Genomic DNA, 20,503 nt, shown 5'->3' on the forward strand with positions numbered 1-20,503 from the left:
TAAAATTATATAGTTAACACAGAGACAATTTGAGATCTGAACAACTAGTAAGAACTTAGTGTTGTTGTTTTTTTTGCAAATTAAAAGTATAACTATCAAACAGCTTAAAAGGAGTCACTATCTTTAAAAAATATAGCAGCTTTTTCATCAATATTTGATATCCACCCATCCCATTTATATCCAGCATTTTTGTTCTCACTTTCACATTGATAAACATTTGAGTGACAGTAGGTGTTAATTTTTTTGCCCAAGTACACTTTGAAACACAGCAGGGCCTGGGAATCAAACATTTGATCCTTCAATTTGACAAAAACTTTCACAAGTTACTGAAAATGTCCCAAATTTTTCAGCTCCTGTAAAACCAAAGATGTTGCTACACGAATTAAGAACAACAAATTCTTTATTCGTTTCAGTTCAATGACATGTTCAGTGAACGTCTGGAAACCTTGTTAAAAACACAACTGACAAAATCATCCAGATTCAAGAAACGTAACTCAGAGGCTTCTGAGTTACATTTTGTGTCTGCAACAAAATAAAAACAGACCTCTTGGGGGGGGGGGGGGGGATAAAAATATTATACAATATTTTAGCAGAGAAGTATAATTATTTCACCAAGAATACTTAAGCTGGATGCCTACGTGTGACTGTTACAAATATGTTTGTCTGATGGATTATGTCATTTGCACAAATAGCACCAGAGACAAAATGTATTTTTCATTCCATGACTACAGGCCAAGACTATACTATTCTACCTCTGAGATTTCTAGCTAATGACTTATGATTGTAGAATGCACAATCATTGGAATGTACAGAACCTCAACAAAAAGAAGTCTATAAATACACAAAAGGAAAGTCCTTTGAGGACAAAATTAATAACAAAGTTACTATTGAGCATAAAACACTTGACTGTCAATAGGAACTTTCACTAAACAGTTTTGTGAAATGGCTGCAAAGACAGTTTGTCTTTAAGGTCTTTCTGACTGTTCACATTTGACTAATGGAGACGGCCGTAATTAAGCCTTAACATTAACTATCAGAAATAAACCAAGCTTTGTGGAACTACAAGATGTGTGAAAGAGAACTTAGCTGCAATGATGCAAAGCACTGTACATCAAATGGGGTGACTGAGATCTAGTCAGCTTATCTTTTCATGTCAACCATTACAGCTCTGGTACCACATTATGTGGTGGAATAAAGGCGTATCAGAATTAGACTGGCTTCAATCTCAATATGCTGCTTTCTTCCATTCAGAAATAACACAGATATAGCCAGAAGGCGCCCATAGGTCCAACTTGAAGGGTTTTGTGTAAGTGCATAAACCAACAAAGGACATGTGTTTATGATCAAAAAAATATCTTCTACTTGCCCCATTAACAGATGAGGACTTGAGAGCAATGAACAACATGGTTCCCAGTTAATTTAGTACAATTATGTGTTTGTTTACATCACATGATTAGATCAGATTCAACTCTGTTATTGCAATGTCACAGGTCCAAGGCAACCAAAGGTGAATTGCCTCAAACAGAAGTGCGTAATAAGCAGTAAAGTAATCTTTAACCTTGTGATGCGAAAAATATGCAAGTTTATGACTATATAAATCTCTATTGCTACAGTTACGTACAGCAGTGAACAGTTTAAGACGTTCTGAAAGAATATGTATGTAAGGAGAATTACTGATAGTATATAAAGAATAGAAAAATATATCCATCCATTATTTTTTACCCATGTCTTCCTTTCCAGGTCACAGGGTTCACTGGTGCCCATGTCCAGCCATCACTGTGTGAGAGGCGGGGGACATCTGTAGAAGGAGGTGAGGACTGAGCTTCCCAGACCAGCTCGTCTCAGCCGCCTGAGGAAGTAGAGTCTCTGATGAGCTTCTTGATCAGGCTGGTGGTGTTGTTGCCCCAGCTGAGGTTGTCATTCAGGTGAACATGCATGCTATTTAGCCTAACATGCATGTTTTTGGTCTGTGGGAGGAAATCAAAACACCCAGGAAAAAAATCATGTATGCACGAAGAGAACATGCAAACTCCACTTAGAAAGGTCCCAGAAAGGATTTGAACTGGCGACCTTCTGCTGAGAGGCAACAGCTTTACCAACTGATCCACCGTGCCACCCTAGAAAAACATATGGTTGTGTAAGCTGATCAAAAAGAGAGAGCATTTAATGTACAATGATGTCAAAAGTGCAAAGAGAATAACCTTCACATCAATGTGAAGAAGACAAAGGAGATGATTGTGGACTTCAGAAGGAACAAATGCACCTACACCTCCCTGAACATAAGAGGATCTGCAGTGGAAGTGGTCTCCAGCTACAAGTACTTGGGTGTGCACCTGAACAACAACCTCAGCTGGAGCAACAACACCACCAGCCTGATCAAGAACGCTCATCAGAGACTCTACTTCCTCAGACGGCTGAGGCGAGCTGGTCAGGGAAGCTCAGTCCTCACCTCCTTCTACAGGTGTGCAGTGAAGAGCATCTTGTGCTCCAGCATCAACGTGTGGTGTGGAGGCTGCACAGCTGCAGAAAGAAAAGCTTTGCAGAGAGTGGTGAAGGCTGCACAGAAGTCTGTTGGAGTCGGTCTCCTCACCATCACAGACATCTACATCTCCAGATGCAGGAAGAGGGCCACCTGCAACATGAAGGACCCCACTCACCCAGCACACACTTTTTGCCCCACTCCCCTCAGGCAGGAGGTTAAGGAGCATTAAGTGTAGAACCACTAGACTGAGGAACAGCTTCTACCCTGAGGCTGTTAGACTCATGAATCTCTAACCAGAATAATCACTGTGAAAAATCACATCATGTTGCTGCTGATCTGTTTCATGTTGCTGCTGATCTGTTTCATGTTGCTGTGTTCATGCGTGCTCATCTGCTTACAGAGACTCATGTTCGCTGTTAGGCGTAATGTTTTTATGCTACTAGTGCTTAGTGTATTATTTAGCTGATGTTTTTCTTAGTTCATATCTTAGATGTTATTACTGTTTTTCTTTTACATTTTATTGTTGGATGTAACTGGAACCCTGTGTACATAATTTCATTCCACCACATGTACCACATGGGGTGCAAATGACAAATAAAGAACCTTGAATCCTTAAATCCTTGAAAAGTCATCGGTGGAAGAGCATATACAGATGTTAATTATCCAATAAGTTAACTCAAGCAGATGTTATAATAATTACCGTCCAGAGGACCTGGCTTAGCTTTGTTGGACAGATGTTTTAATCTTACAGAGTTAGGTGCAAGTGGAAGCAAACCAGTTTTTCAACAAAAATGGTAATTAATAGATTTATACAAAACAATTGGATGTTAATGCATTCTGATTATATGTCCATGATGCATGGCTGAACTTCCTCTTGTTTAACTGTGCACTCAAAAGCTAATTTTAAAACAACAACTCATGCGAGAAAGGCTTTTGCTGAAGAAGTGTAACTAGATTTCCACTTTAATTAGAGTTCCAGCTCAGTCGAACCATTTTTTAACCGCAGTCTGAAAGTTTTTCCTCTCATTCCTATTAGAGGATATTGTATCTAACAAAGCACCTAACACCTTCATCTTTTGAATGGGATAACTTCAAACACATCATTTAAAAAACTGGCAAGACAAATTATTCTACCTCCGAACTCATGAGAATAAAATCAGTTTAAGTATTGGTGTGTGCTTGACAAACAAAACCAAATCGTGGTGGATCCAGATTCCAACTTAACGTTCAAAGATCTGCTGTTAAGATGTTGTCAGAGATGCCACAGAACATCTTGAGCCAAGGCAGTTTATGCCTCTGTAGGTCAAAGCTATTTTGAGAACACAAAGAAAACCATTAGGTAAGTGATTTGTTTTTAACACGTGTTTTGTGTAAATGTGCTTTTAAATATTTAACTTTTAAGGAAGTTTAATTATTTCAGAAAGTTCTGTTTTCCATTTTACATGGGCAACCTGAAGCTGAAAATGAAACATTTTCTTCCCCCCCCCCCCCCCTTTGAGAAGCATGCAAGAGCTCCAGCCAGTGCAGTAATCTGCTGACGGCTGCCTTATTGATTTAATTGTCTGCTTTCCTCCCAGCTCCACTGTCTCACAGACCGATGATGGGCTACTCACTGCACTCACAGCATGGACCAAAATCCAACCTGCCAAAAACAACAACCCCCCTTCAGTCACTACACCAGCTTAATCTCTCTGTGCTTAATGAGTGGAACAGCACCGGGTTGACAAGTACAAAAATCCTCCCCCCTCCAATTTCTGCAATCCCTTCTCAACTACTCTGTTTATTGACCTGCCAAAGGCTGTGATGGGAGTGTCCAGATTTATGTAAAAAGTCCTCACTACTTGCAGATGACTGTCAGCTTAGTCATTTATTACAGTTGGATCCCCGAGGACAACTTGAGCCTCTAGGCCACTGTAAAGATTTAAAAGTGGTCACACTCAATTGGAACAGAGACTCGAAGAAGTGAAAATGTGCAAAAAGGAAAACAGCAAATGTTGCACAAAACACTGAAGGAAAATGTTGGGCAGAAATAACACTGCTCCATTTTCTTCCTAAAAATGTGCTAGTCTCTGTTGAGTTTTTTTTTTCTTTCCTGCAAGTCTCAAAGGTGAAGGGAGTGTGCACTGTCAAATGATTTTCTCAGATCCACAAAAGATCCCCAGGTGAAAGAGAAATGTTTGCATTAGCATTTGAAACAGCAAAAGCAGTAAACATTCATTTTTTATCCTTTATCTAAATTATTCATGAGGATTTTCCCACTGTATGCAGCAAACACATAGGGATCAGAGCAAGCATGATAACTGCATATAGTTACGAACATGAATAAACAAGGAGTTCATCTCTTCCCAAATGCACCTGCTAAAAAAAATACAACAAAAAATAAACCACAACGTTTTGGTGAATAATGCATAAAGCCTAAAAAACGCTGGACTGCCTGAACTTGCAGTTTGCATTAAAGTTTTGGAACATATTGATAATATTTTATGACAATACAACAGATTTTTATTCATGCTATGGGGTGGCCCAAATGATAAGAATATCACCTTTGGTCCACCACTTTAGTGAAAACTATATACTATATATACTTATTCATTCAAATTCATCCTGCTGCACCATCATATTCTACCATGTTGTTGCTCAATATCTCTCTTTAGGACATTCTAAATATTATAATTACTTTTTCACTTTTTGGTACTTTTTTGGGTGCACGCTTTTAGTATTTCTTGCTGGTTTGTTCTTTGATTTTTTTTTTAGCAAGTCAAATCAGTTCTCATCCTACGCATTTCATTGTACTGTTAACCCTGTGTTAACCTTGCATATGACAAATAAACACAACTTGACTTGTATAATGATTTGAAACTTTTCATGATTTCTAAAATTGCACACTATTTGAAAAAAGTTTCATCCAACAATACTGAGAACTACTGTATATCCTTACCTACTAAGTCATGGTTCCCAATAGGTCTCTCTTGTAAATGCGTCCCCATGACTCAATGAGAGTAACATCTATGGGTGTTTTCACACCTGATAGTCTGGTAGTCTCGGTTTGTTTGGGGACCAAAATTCCAAACATTTTTTTACATTTTCAGCTGGTGCGGTTTGCACTGAGTCAGTCGAGCCAAGAGTTCACTCAGAGTTCACTTTTTTGGTCCGCATCAGAGTTTGATTGCGCATTCACACCTCCCCAAATGAACACGACTTTCTAGGCAAATGGACTAGAGTTTGATTAAAGCGGATTAAACAGGGCTGATGTGAACGCACCCTATAACAGGCGTCTGCTACCTGCAACTCTGGAGCCACCTGCGGCTCTTTGGTCCCTCTGCAGTGGCTCTTTACAGCTTTGACCAAAACTGACATAAAACTGAACTTTATTGGTTATAAAACAAGAGAAAAAGGATTAGTTCAAACATTTTCCTGTCATTTCTTTTGCAAATATGTGAACACTGGAGTACAAGGAGTAAAACACTTGAACTTGATTATTTATTTATTTTTATGATGAACTGTCTGCATAGTTTATATATTTTTTAAATTAAAATAAAATGGTAAAAACTGATGTTTTTTCTCTTCTTTACAAGAATGTTGTTTTACTTTAATAAATGTTAAAAATGTGATTTTTTTTTTTTTTTTGGCTTTATAAAGTCACCCTGACTAGACACAAAAGCCCCCTCCAGCAAACTTAAAGTGGCCCATGGTCCACCAGTTGATAGCCACAGTTTCAGCAGGTTGTTGTGGCTCTGGACACGTTTAATTTAGTGAAAAAAGGTGTAAAAATGGCTTTTTTGATCGTAAAGGTTGCAGACCCCTGCTCTGTCATTAAGGGTTGAATGAATGGAGAAAAAAAAAACAACAACTTGATATTCCAGTTTCAAATAAATGATTTCTGCAATGAAATAAATAAATAAATCACAATTTGCCACAGACACCCAAGTTCTTATCAAATTTAACAGTAATATATTGCACTGATTTTTAAACCTTAACTTTAAAACTAAATCATGAGGTAAAAAATACAGAAATGTTTGCTTCATTAGAATTTGGTGTTGCTTCCAATGACGACTGTTGGTCTCAATATGGTTGGTGTTAATAAAAATGAATGGATGACAATAATCAGCTTTAAGGAACTGTACACCCTGTTGAAGACCGATGCCGGTCATTCTCAGGCCATTACATTAAAGTGTTTTTGGTTGTTTGTTTCTTTTTTCCAGCAAAAACAGGTCCCAATCTATTGACTCCTGCTTTATTTTAGCTGGCTTTTCATTACATTGCACTCATTTGAATTGCACCAATAGCAATAATAACACTGCACCATTAATCACTATTAGTGTCTCTGGAAATCTGACTTTACTATCTGCAAAGAGCCCCTCATTGGAGACAGCAATACTTTTATTTAACTTGTTTTCATTACAGACCACCGGCATGTAAACAAATAATCAATGCAATAAAGAAATGGTACATAACCCTTAATTTCCCTGTTGGCTGCAGATGATTACTGGGCAACTATTAATCATAGTGTGTAAACACAGACAAATTGGGAGTTTTAGTGTTTCTCTTGAACAAAAGACTAAACTCATTCGGTCATAATCCAGCTGTACAGCAAAGAATGGCTCTTTACCCATGTGTTCTTACTCCTTCCTATTTCTTTATAAGCATTTATGCAATAGAATTTAAACTTTGTGAAATGATTGTTGGGAACATTAGGAACTAAAATTCTTCTAAGTAAAGTTGTCTGTATGATATGTCCTGCAGGCCGTTATGAAGAAACATAAATTCTACACTGTATGTGATAATAAAAACAATTTCTCAGTGTCTCTGTCTGCTTATTCTCCGGGTGTCTTCTTTCCTGTTGTGGCAGGTCTCTCCTTTGTGGTCCCCTTTTGTTTGATGAGTTTTCAGTTTAATTGGTTGTTCATAAATCTATTTGCATACGCACTGTGTGTCCAGCTCTCCTGAGACCACAGTCAAACACAGCTAAAATGACTTTAGGGGACATAGCTCAGCATGCTTTTGTTGGCAGATGGAAGGAGAAATTACAGCTGTTTTTACAAGTTCTTCCTCTTATTCGTATTCTTAATCTATCTGTGGTGACTTTGGCAGCTGTTTTATAAAAAGCTTTTTATCATTCAAACCATAAAATGTCCCAATGGTAAGTTGCACATGCACCCACTTGTGCACAGCAAGTGTCATCAGCAAAGTTATGTGGAAAATAGATACCAAATCAATTTCTTTGTTGTATACCCCAAGTTTAAGCAAAATTTGTAGGTTCTATGAATTATTTTTTTTTTTTTTTTTTTTGGGGGGTGGGGTTTTTTGCTGGTTTGCCAGAATCTCCTCGGAACCAATTGAGCGTCTCTATCCAAGGCCCCACTAAATTCTCCCCACATCTGAGCTTCTGCCTCAGCAACAGCCAAGTTTTTTCAGTGATAATAAACCTCACTGTCTATTTACAAAAATAATACATACAGATGATGTTACTGCTACAGCATTTCAGGTGAGTAACTTTTGATCTTCCGTCAGAGCTTGTACCGTACTAGAGTACTGTAATGCATTAGTTCCTTATAATCCTGTGTATTTAACCTTTCAGGTCATATTAGCATGGATGAAGGTGCATTGCTGGTACATGGCTATTCTGTATTTCACTTACTTCTTAGGTTAATGTAACTTTATCAGAAATGGTTTTGTGAAACCTCAAACGTTCATATTTTTTTAACAGATGTGGGAAAATAAGTAACATTTATAACAACATATTTCACTAATGGCATCTTAAGACTGTTTTATCTTTGTTGCGTCTTTTTCTTCTTCTTCTTCTTTCGGCTTTTCCCTCTTCAGGGGTCTCCACAGTGAGTCATCCTCATCCATCTTACTCTGTCCTCTGCATCCTCTGTCCTCACTCCAACTACCTCCACGTCCTCTCTAACTGCATCCATATATCTCTTCTTTGGATAAACTCCTTTATGTTTCAATTATGATCAAACCCTCTGGCCAGTTGCACTTCACTTGTTCCAGGTGAAACAGCAAAGTCAGAATGTCTTGATGACATTTTTATGCTTGATGCTATTTATTATGGACCTGCAGGCTGCTGAAGCATGCTTCAGTGCTGTTTGTACATAAAATATAACAGTTTTGAAGGTATTTTATTTAATTATTTTTTGCTTGATAAGGGTTAATGAGATCTTGTCATAAATTTTGGAAGTGTTCTCTCAGACATGAAGTGATGATTATTTATTATGTAAAATGATAGCGTTGGATAAAGTTTGTAATTTGTAAACAGATAACTGGTGAAGTGGAGTGTTCATGGTCTGCCTGTGGTGAAGCATCTACTTTTTGAAGTAGCTATGACTATGAAAAACACATATAAGAAAATGCAAAAGAGGTTAGTAGCAATGCATAATATAGCTACATTATGAATATTTACAGATAGAGACCGACTGCATAGGTGCATTATGCATTGCTACCAAAAAACTAATAAAAACATGTTTGAATTAGAAACAAATGGCTAAACATTACAAATAATAAGTTCAAATTCAGACAATGAATCCATCAAATAAACATCTGGTGTGATCACATTCCCCATATTGTTTATTTTAACCTTGTGGGAGAACCTACTTTGTTCTGTCGGTTTAGACTGTCACACTTCCGCCTATCCTTTTTGTTGCTGTTGTCATTTCAGACTAACAGGATCAAGCAAACAAATAACCATCTGTTCATGTTCTTCTAGTCACTGAAGTCATTGTAAATGACAGGGGTTTGCATGTCTACAGTATGCTTAGGTATTTGTCAACTGGCAAGAAGCAGAGTCAAGGTATTGTCTGATGGATAATGAAGGTATCACATGTTATGTAATGGATCTAGAACATCTGCTTGTCTGAAACTTTTTCAAACTATTCTAATTAGTGTAAATAAAGAGAGAAGAAAAAAATCTTAAAGGATGTCTCCACGGTAATATTTAGTTTACCATATGGTTGAATGTTTCAGTTCAACACCATATGGGTGTGCACCTGAATGACAACCTCAGCTGGGGCAGCAGCACTATCAGCCTGATCAAGAAAGCTCATCAGAGACTCTACTTCCTCAGGCGGCTGAGGCACAGTGGACTGGGAAGCTCAGTCCTCACCTCTTTCTACAGGTGCACAGTGGAGAACATCCTGTGCTCCAGCATCAACGTGTGGGATGGAGGCTGCACAGCTGCAGAAAGAAAAGCTTTGCAGAGAGTGGTGAAGGCTGCACAGAAGTCTGTTGGAGTCAGCCTCCCCATCATCACAGACATCTACACCTCCAGATGATGAAGAGGGCCACCTGTATCATGAAGGACCCCACTCACCCAGCATACGCACTGTTTGCCCCGCTCCCCTCAGGCAGGAGGTTAAGTGTAGAACCACTATCCTGATGCATGCTCATTAATCTAGGTAGAAACATCTAAAAAAGTTAAGTATGGTCCTCTGGACAGGTAAAAAAAAAAACACTTTTATAACCATTAGAGTGAGGAACAGCTTCTATCCTGAGGCTCTTAGACTCATGAATCTCTAACCAGGATAATCACTGTGAAAAAAATCACATCATGTTGCTGCTGATCTGTTTCATGTTGCTGTGTTCCTACTAGGAATGCGCAATATAAAAGGTACAAGGTAGAAACAATAGAAATTTAGCCTACGATAGAGATCTGACTTCTACTGGCTAACCGCAGTAATGCTGTGTCTGATGTAAAATCAGAGTTGTCAGTTTAATTGTTTCTTTTTTTTAGTTGGAAACTGTGCGCAAGTGGTGTTAAAGTCTTTTCTTCGAGAGCTAAGTAGCGAAGCTACAAGCTGACTACAGCCAGCTTACCGTAGTGTTGCCATATTCGGACGCATGCGCAAAACGCTGTGTTCCGTCAAAAGTTGTTTTTTTTTTTCCGTAGAAAGTTTTGTTGTTTTTTTCCATGGAAAGTTAAAGTCAGCGTTGGTCAGCTTTAGAGAAACCTGCTCTCTGATCTGTAAAAGAATGCTGTGTTGTGTGTTTTTACTGCAAGACCCTCTGGTCAAAGCCACAGACTCATTATGTGTCAGCTCTCCATTAAAGCAGAAGCAAACGCCCACTAGAGGTTTGGAGGGTGAAGTGTTTCAGTGTAAAATGCTGCTCTGTTGCTTTTCATTTCTTAAATCCCGCACACACTTATGATGTTTACGGGTCAGTTGTGACCCGTCTTAAATCAGCCAAAAAATGCCCTCAAAACAGTGTTTTTTTTAAGAAGTATTAGAACACATCTCTAAAATAAATTTGTCTTATTATTTTGTTATTTTAATATTATTAACCATAGTAACATTTATAGTGTTAAGGGTAAGTTTTGACCCATGTATATTTACGTCAAAAAAAGGAAGAAACATTTCTTTTCAAACATTGAACTTTAATACCAATATAAAATAAAAAGCAGAACAAGTAATAATACAAAATACAGATTGAGAAAGACAAGAAAAAATCAAAATGAAATAAATACTCTTCTAGTTACAAACATGCTCTTTCTAGTTTCTTTCTGTCTTTCATGCATGCGTATGAACTTGCGTATGAACTTGCGTTGTGTTCAGATGCACGTGTTGCAAAAAGTGGCAGTTTTCGTATGTTCTTTGCATATGTATTTTCTGCAGTCAAGGGACAATGTGTTTGTTTTCCGGTCTTTATTGCTTGGGCACACCTGACACCTCTTTCGTTTTGAAGCAGGTGGAGTTGTGGGTGTGGTCGATGTTGAAACCCGGCTGCCTGAAGGGCATGTTGTCACTGATGCACTTTGTGCAGCTGATTATGTGGTTGGAGTGGTGCTCCGGAGCTGTCTGACAACGTTCGCAGTGGCTGGGTCTCGGGGTATCCGTTCCCTTCTCTCAATGTATGGCTTGATCAACAAATTTCCTAGCTCCTGAAGGAACAATCTCCACTTGTGGTTTTTTTTTGGCGTTCCACCCCAAGTCAATCTGGGTCCACAAGACAAATGCATTGTATGCAGACACATCTAGGATGTGGTAAAATACAACCATTGGCCATCTCCTGGTCATTCACTGGCAAGTGTAGGTGGCAGTCAGCTTGTCCAGGGTGTCCACTCCTCCTTTGTTTTTATTGTAGTCCAGGATGATTTCAGGCTTTTTGTCACTTCTTGTTGACACAGCTGCATCTTTGTGAAGAGTGGACATAAGTATCACACTCCGGTTCTTTTTGGGACAGTATGAAACAACACTGGTGGTTTCTGTAAAAGCAAATTTTGAAGACAGTGGAGCCCTGTCTTTCACCTGCAAAATTTCAAGGGGCAGCTCAGGTTTGTTTTTTCTTATTGTGCCCACCATGGTAAGTTTCCTCTTGAGAAGTTCTTGTCCAAGATCATAGCTGGTGAAGAAATTGTCACACGTGATATTGTGACCCCGCAGTCCAGTAGTCATATCAAGGATTACCCGTTTTCCTTGATTCTTCTCAGGGATGCCAGCTGCAAGTTTGCCTGTGTAAATCTGTAGATTCCAGGCATAGCTGGTTTTCGCATCACAGGCTGCCCAGATTTTTATGCCATATTTGCCTGGCTTACTGGGCATGTATTGCCAGAAGGGGCATTTTCCACGGAAAGGGAGAAGACGCTCATCCACTGTCACCTCTGGTCCTGGGTTGAACATCAGTGGAAGGAGCTTCACCCATCTATCCCAGACGTCTTTGATGGGAGCAAGCTTGTCAGACCGTGCTCTAGTATCTCTGTTGTCAAATCTGAGGACTCTTGAGATCATTTGAAAGGTCTGAAGTGACATTGTTGCGCGGAAAATACTCCTGCCTGTGGACACATCCCAGAGACTAGTAAGGGCCTCATTGCTGGATCTGTACACGCCAGCGAGAAGAAGAACACCAATAAAAGCATCCAGGCACTCCTCATCAATGTCCTTCCAAGTGTCACCGTGAACTTTTTTCCCTTCGAGGTTTGTCATAGCAATGATGACTTTCTTTAGTGACAATGGCATAAACAAATCAAAGCATGTCTTGATGTCACTTACTCGTGTCAAAGCAAACCTTGTAATCCCAGGGGTCATCTTCATAACATTTTCAGCAGCTTCCCTGCCATGTGAAACAGGAGGAATCGCACTCCAAGTGATGTTACCCTTTTTGGATTTATAGGTTTCAGTTACAGGAGCAGCTTCAGCACCTGTGCCCTCCTCATCCGACGAGTCTGTGTACTCTGATTCATATTCAATAGCATCGTCCTCCTCAGAAACTGGCTCATCTGTGACACTAGGTGTGTCCTCTGCATCATTTTCAGCAAGGATGTGATCTAGAGCTTCTTGTACTGTGAATCTTCTCTTCATTTTGGTATGCAGCCAAGCTCTAGGTAAAATGGAGTGTCTGTTTCTACATGTCTCTACATGCCCATGTAGAGACACACCCAGGTGGGTGTGTCTATCTAGGTCTGCCTATCAAGATGGGCATGGCTATCCAGGTAGGCTTATCTCTACATGGGCATGCCTCAACATGTCTCTGCATCTACAGCTGGATGAACTTTTTCAGTTTTTGGGAGCAGAGTATGAGGGACTTATCAATAAAAGTAGTACGGATAAATGGGGATGTTTTGGTCAGTGAAGTAGACAAACAGGTAAAAACAGAAGGCCCTAACATATGTATGACAAAGTTAGTGAGGTCACAGTGTGTTTATGATTTCAGTTTTGACACTGATTATTGGTTGATAGTCTTATACCATAACTGGGTCACAAATGACCCCAGCGCGGCAAGTGCGTGTTGTTCTATAAAAAATAAAAATTAAATTTAGTGAAAAAAAATATATATATTTTTTATTTAAATAAAGGTTCCAGACAAAGTCAAAAAGCCTTGATGCAAAAAAAAATATTTAAAAGACAGTATCATGATTTAAAATTTAAAATGGGTCACTACGGACCCTAACATAGTAGGAAGGTTAAGTGAGACTGGAAACTGTTAAAGAGTTAACAACATATTCTTTTGTTTAAAACATATGGCTAAAACTACATTTGATCTCTTTTGCACTGTTTTGCACTACAAGAAAGAAGCATAATACTTGATTTGTTTATTATTTATAACTCTCTGGACCTAGTAGTGGAATTTTCTTAATTCAAAATATATGATGACAAAAGGACACCCTTTGCTTTTTTAATTCATATTGCAAGTTTTATACCAAAAACATATTGCGATATATATCGTTATCGCCACCCTTCACAATACATATCGTGATATGAATTTTATGCCATATCGCACATTCCTAGTTCATACTCATCTGCTCACACAGACTCATGTTCGTTCTGCTGTTCGGCGTATTTTTTTATGCTATTAGTGCTTAATGTGTTTTTAGTTAATGTTTTTTTTTAGTTCATATTTTAGATCTTATTTTAGTAACATTCATACAGACTTTATAACCAAGTGCAATAATTAGACCATACTGAAACACTTAATGTTCATTTTGTGAAAGACTTACTTGAGTCACAATTTCCTCAAACTTAGCTCAACGTGAATGCAGACACTGTAGGACTTGTTTTGTGACTCTTTGATCAGCACATTTAAAAAGAACCCCAGCCTCAAAAAGAAAATTGTTGAATGTATAGTCAAGACAGATAAAATTCCTTTTGGTTCATTTTTGATTGTTTACCCTATTGTAATATACTGCATATCCTTTAGCTCTGGGCATAGCAATCCACTTTTGTATTGTACTGTCTATCTTTTCTTGCATTATATAGTATACTGTCACATTTTATCCAAAGCGCAATAAACTGTATACCGGGGATGCAACTTTTAGGACAAACAAAAAAAATTGAAACGTTTTCTCTAGTTAAATTTAACATTGAAAGCCAGAGTGCACATTAATCAAATTTGCATAGTGTAAATTTTCAAACGCTTTAGAAATGTCTTCATGCCTCACCCAATGTCATTTTAACTGCAGTACTTATTTTCAAGTCAACAAAGTGTGCAGGCTGTTAGTTTACTTTAGTTAAATTCAGGGTACTAAAGTCATACCACACTACAACATAGTCTAAAAATCAATGAAAAAGAAAAGAAAAAAAACAAGTCTATAGGTTTATAAAAGTTTAGCTTTATATCCTCTATTTATGCACTGCTGTTAAAATAGTGGAACATTCTTAAAAAAGGAAGAAAAATAAGATTATTCAACTGCACAACCAGAATATCCCGCTGGATGGTTTTAAAGATAAGCATTCAAGCAAATCTCACAAAGTGAGAATAGTGAGCGAGTGCACATTTTTAGCTTAGTGTCCAGTTGCCAGTTCGGTCACCTCTAATCAAATAAGACATTGGGAACTTTTTTCAAACACATTTTTCTGTGCAAACTTTTGTTTTATGCTGATGCCTCTGTAATTGAATCTTCTTTATGTAATTTATTAATTTTGACTAGATTTACACAGATAAATTTCACATTTTTACCAAAGTTAGCCTTTGCAAATTTCCAAATGTATTCACCTGCCTGATAAAATATTAGGAAGTATTACCTTTTAAAGTTACGACACTCAGTGTAATGTCCAACTTGATGTATTGTGTTTATGATTTTGGCTAATACTCACAAACAAAAACAATAGCGTTCTATGCTAGTGTGTGTTGCAAATGACCCTGAGGGACACTGTGTGCACAATTTTGTTCCACCACATGTAACACATGTGGTGCGTATGACAAATAAATAAACTTTGACTTTGACTTGAACAAATAACATTACACAGCATAGCTACTGGAAACAGGATTCAGCCCATGCCAGTATGATTTATATTTTACTATTATCAAAAAAACTCAAATATTAGAAACATTCACATAACTGCATTACATTCTGTGTGTAATTCACATATGTACATAGATCTCCAAATATAAATTACATGGAACAGTAAAACTTGTTGAGATGCTCAATAGTAGGATTAAAATCTAAATATGATAGTTCATGAAAACATCGGATGTTCTAGGCACAAGCTCACTCCACAATTACCTTTCCAACTCTTGCAATTTCCACATCTGTTGAATGTGGAAATTTCCATGTATTCTTCAGTTTCCATGTGCTAAGCCTTAAGCATACAGACAGCTGTGTTTGCAGGAATAGTTTGTCTAAAAGAAATGTTGATCAAGTCAGCCCCATCCAGTTATAGTGTATTGCATTGAAGACTTTATGACAGATTTGAATCACTCCCCAAATAATCTGTCTCAATTCATACAGCCTTGAGATGAAGCTGCAGCTTTGTATTACTGAAGGGAAACTGTCAGTTCTGTCAGGAGCAATAGCAGAAGTGCTTACTCATCACTGAGCTTACATATTATGCACTGAAGCACCCACTGCTGATCCCAGACTGGACATGTACTGCTTGTTGAATGTTTCAGACTTTACTTTGATTTACATAGTTTAGACAAAGAATGCAAGCAGTTTAAGCTGCTTAATATGTCTCGCTATGTATTATGTAACTGCTTAAGTAGTTCCCCCCTCCCTCCAATGTCTGTTAAAGTCATCGAGAGGCAGTATTTTTTTTTTTCTTGAAATAATAAAGTAATTCAATTCAGTTTATTTGTATAGCGCCAAGTCACAACAGAAGCCATCCCAGGGCACAGAACAGAAGCATTCATATATAAAAATAATAATTTAATACTATTTATCTAAGGAGCAGACTGCTTTGAGTTTAAATCCATCGTCATCTTGAGCAAGCATGAAGGCAACAGTGGAAAGGAAAAACTCCCTTATGAGGAACAAACCTTTAGCAGAACCAGGCTCAGGACAAGCGGTCATTTGTTTCAACTGGCTGGGTTTGGTAGGAACAGATACACAATGGCAGGTCAAGAATCACATGTTAAGATAGAAATCAAATGAAAACTATTCAATTTTAGCAAATCATTAAATTAGGTCAAATTGTCCTCTAGTAGTCTAAGCCTATAGCAGAATAACAAGCCAACTCTAATTATAGAATTTAGCAAAAAGGAAAGTCTTAAGCCCAGTCTTAAAACTGGACAATGTGTCAGCCTTACGGACAGGATATGGAAGATGGTTCCACATGAGAGGAGCCTGAAAACTGAAAGATCTTTCCCCCATTCTGCTTTTGGAAACTCTAGGGACTGCGAGTAAGCCTGCAGTCTGAGAGCCAAGTACTCTGTAAGGAAAATGTGGAACAATAAGATCTCGAATATAGGATGGAGCTAGGTTGTTGAGGGCTTTGTCGGTTAGAAGTAAGATTTTGAATTCAAGATCTGAACTTGACAGGGAGCCAATAGAGAGAAGCTAAAACGAGAGATATGAGCTCTCTTATTAACTCCAGTTAAGACTCTGGCAGCAGTATTTTGGATCAACTGAAGAGTTTTTAAAGAAGTATTTGGACACCAACAAATCATTGCAATAGTCCAGTTTAGAAGTGACAAATGCATGAACCAATTTTTCTGCATAATTTTTAGATAAATGTTTTTAATTCTAGCAATATTAAGCAGGTGCAGAAGGCAGTTCTAGTAACATTTTTAATGTGGGGGTTAAAAGACATGTCCTGATCAAACACAACACTAAGTTTTTTAACATTAGAGCTGGAGGCCAGATTAATGCCATCAAAGGAGGGCAAAAGACTGAAAAATTCATTCCTAAGATGCTCAGGTCCAAAAACTAAAACCTCAGTCTTGTCTGTATTCAAATGCAGACAATTTAGGGTCATCCAGGTTTTTATGTCTTTAGGACATGTTTGTAGTCTAAGTAGCTGATTGGATTCATTGTGTTGCATGGACAAATATAACTGTGTATCATCAGCATAACAATGAAAATTTATCCCATGCTGTTTAATAACATTACCTAATGGAAACATATACAAGGTGTCATGATTCATGTTTTCTGGACTATTCATGTCCGGTTTTTCCTTTTTTTGTTGCTCTCCCTCAACTCCTATCACTTAACCCAGCTCACCTGTGTCTGCCTAATTATCTCAAGCTGTTTCAAGCCTCTCTCAGCCACTGCACCAGTGCCAGATTATCTGAAGCCTTCAGCCGAAGAGATCCAGCATTTTCAAGCCAAACCAAGCTCTTTAAAGAACCTGGCCAATTTCTGCCTTTCTGAACCCCTGTTTATGCCTGATTCTTGTCTGCCAACGTTTGCTCTCTGATCTCAAGGGTTTGACCCCTGCCTGGCCCTCTGGATTCTGCTCAGCCTACCAATTTTCTCTAACCTGTTGTGTTCTGTGAAGACCTCATCATCTATCTGGGCCATTTGTTCGGACCGTGCTCTTGCTCAGACCGTGCTCTTCCTGGTATGTCCTTACCTTGACAGATCTGCAAATCAGTCCCTGAGGTCCAGTGTCCAGAGCTGCAGTCTTCATTTAAAATAAAGCCTGTAAATGCTTTTTTCTGTGTATTGGTAGCATTTCTGGGTCCTTAGTTTACTTAATCATTACACAAGGTAAATAGTATTGGTCCAAGAAGTGAACCTTGAGGAACTCCGTGACTAACTTTGGTGTAGGATGAGGATTTATTATTTACATTTACACACTGAAATCTATCAGATAGATATGATTTAAACCGATTTAGAGCTGTTCCTGTAATTCCAAGATCATATTCAAGTCTCTGTAATAGAATATTATGATCAACTGGATCAAATGCAGCACTGAGGTCTAACAGGACCAGTGTAGACACCTGTCCATTGTCAGAGGCCATGAGAATATCATTAGTAACTTTCATCACTGCACATTCAGTGCTGTGGTTAGCTCTAAAACCTGACTGAAACTCTTCAAACAGATTATTTCTTTGCAGATGATCATGTAACTGACTAGCATCTATTTTCTCTAAAATATTTTTGATGAAAGTTAGATTACATATAGGTCTATAATTGTCTAGGATTCCTGAGTCAAGGTTATGTTTCTTAAGTAAAAGTTTAATTAGAGCAGCCTTAAAGCTCTGTGGTACGTAACTGTTAAGTATTCTCACAGTAATGGCTGGACATGGACACCAGTGACCCCCGCGACCCAAAAAGGAAGAAGTGTGTGAAAGATAATGGATGGATTGATGGATATTCTATGCCATGATATAGCAGTAGATTTTCAAATTTACTCAAGCTAATGTGACTTAAATGCTTGATGGTGATGGTACCATGTTGTTGATAGCCTCAAACTCAAATGACAACATTATCACAAACTGACTAGTTTTAAACCCGGAATAAGCAAACTGATAGAGGACCCAACAATTGATTGAAAATACAAGTGCAATTTATTGTGAAATTGAGATATTTACACATGGGAATTATCTGCAAGGAAACGAAGGTCAGGCAAGTATAGAAACCCATGGAACAAAAGTTTAATAATTGCTTTTACTAGTTTGTCTTACAGAACTTGGAGCATGGAGCAGCTTTGAAGAGGAGTGTGGAGATTTCGGAGGAGTGGAGAACATGTGAGTGATCATAGGAATGTGGCAGTGCAAAAACCAGAAGAGCAGATTCAGTGTCGACAGGTGGGATTGATCTCAGGCTGTTCCGAGGACTCAAGAGTTAAGTGGTTCCAGACAGACTCAAGGAGACTCTAGGAAGGAGAGTATTTGTAGGGGTGGAAAAACCAATGGAACAGGTATTGACAAAAACCAGGAAAGCACAGGTTAGTATTCTCAAGGAATTAAGTTACTTGTAGTAATGGCAGTCACAAAGTACCCAAGGGCTTAAATGATCCAGCATCAAACTGCTGTCCCTAAGGAGCTTAAATACAGCAGTCCTCCATCAGAGCAGGATCAGGAACAGGTGTGATGAAATTGGCTCTTCCCGGCCACTAAGGAGCTGCAGAAGCCAGGTAAGGCACAAAGTGCCCAGAATCTCCACAAACATTTCTGGCAAAAAAACAAAGTAAAAAACTTTGGGTTGGGGTTAATATTTTGGTTTAATTGGATGGGGGGTTCTTGTGGTTGTGTGAGACAGGTCACAAGTAAATTAATTATTTTGGCACCAGAAGGAGGAGGTTTCCAATTATGTAAACACAAAAGTATTGTGTTTCCCAGCTTCTTGACTGTTTCCTTTATCCTTATGTATATAAATCCTAAATTTTTAATTAAAGTATATTTTTTCTGGCATGTGAGGCTGTGTCAAAGTATCAATTACAAAAGAAGCAAAGTGTGCAGTGAAATCTGTTCAGAGCTTCAAGATTTTAACGTATAATGAGAAATCAGTTTGGAAAAGCACATAGATCAAATTCTTGGTAAAAAAAAATGTGCTCAGGTAGGCAATTTAACATAATAGAGGTGCAAGAGAGATATCAATTTGAGAGAAGCAAGCTTAATCCTGCATACTAATGCTGCCCGAGTTGCACAGGGAAGTCATGTCAGCTGTTAGGAGTTGTAGGCTACGTCAGCAATGATGGCATCTCAACACAGTGTTTGACAGTCAAGCAGCAGGCAGGTGGTTGTAAAATTGCAGGTGTCAAATTGGATCAAGAGACTATTTGGGCTCAAGAACATGACTCTGCCATATATTCATGTAGACATGATAGTACATATAAACCTTCAAAACATAAACACTTGCAGTTTTTAAAGCACATAGTGTTTTGCAATAAAACTGGAAGTTGTTATTCTAAAGGATGTTAATTGAAAAATAATGATTGTGCCGTCCTGTGATGGACTTGTGACCTGTCAAGGGTGTACCCCGCCCCTCGCACAGTGATTGCTGGACATGGGCACTGGCGACCCCCGTGACCCAAAATGGAAGAGGCGGGTAAAAGATAATGGATGGATAGATGGATGATTGTGCATGGGTCTAAATATTTTATACGAATAAAAAGAAGTCAAGTCACATTTATTTATATAGCACATTTAAAACAGTAACTGTTATCAAAGTGCTTACCAAATAAAATCACAGCATCAAATATTAATAACAACATATTACAGCAACATGAATAAATGCATAAAAACATGAAATATAATGAGAAACAAAGAAATACTAAATCAAATCATCCTGCGTTAAATGTCAGGGAGTAAAAGCAAAATGGATATACACAATCATCAACAACGAAATACCAAATGAGATCACACTCTGTTAAATGCCAATGAGTACAGATGTGTTTTGGAAGAAGATAGAGAAAACAT

The 20,503-nt window shown here is 38.2% G+C and overlaps 1 protein-coding gene across 1 annotated transcript; it reads right to left on the bottom strand.

Annotated features, from left to right (window-relative positions):
* Nucleotides 1-11,499: 11,499 nt before the first annotated feature.
* Nucleotides 11,500-12,780, bottom strand: LOC119430201 (piggyBac transposable element-derived protein 4-like). The gene has a single exon (XM_037697644.1). It carries the CDS (start codon nt 12,778-12,780, stop codon nt 11,500-11,502), a length of 1,281 nt encoding a protein of 426 aa, XP_037553572.1.
* Between the last annotated feature and the right edge of the window lie 7,723 nt (nt 12,781-20,503).

This window comes from Nematolebias whitei, chromosome 1, assembly GCF_014905685.2.
Source record: "Nematolebias whitei isolate Nwh7 chromosome 1, NemWhi1, whole genome shotgun sequence".
Taxonomy (NCBI): Eukaryota; Metazoa; Chordata; class Actinopteri; order Cyprinodontiformes; family Rivulidae; genus Nematolebias; species Nematolebias whitei.

Excerpts from the sequence above, each read along its gene's own strand:
- LOC119430201 (XM_037697644.1), bottom strand. The coding sequence starts at position 12,780 with ATGAAGAGAAGATTCACAGTACAAGAAGCTCTAGATCACATCCTTGCT.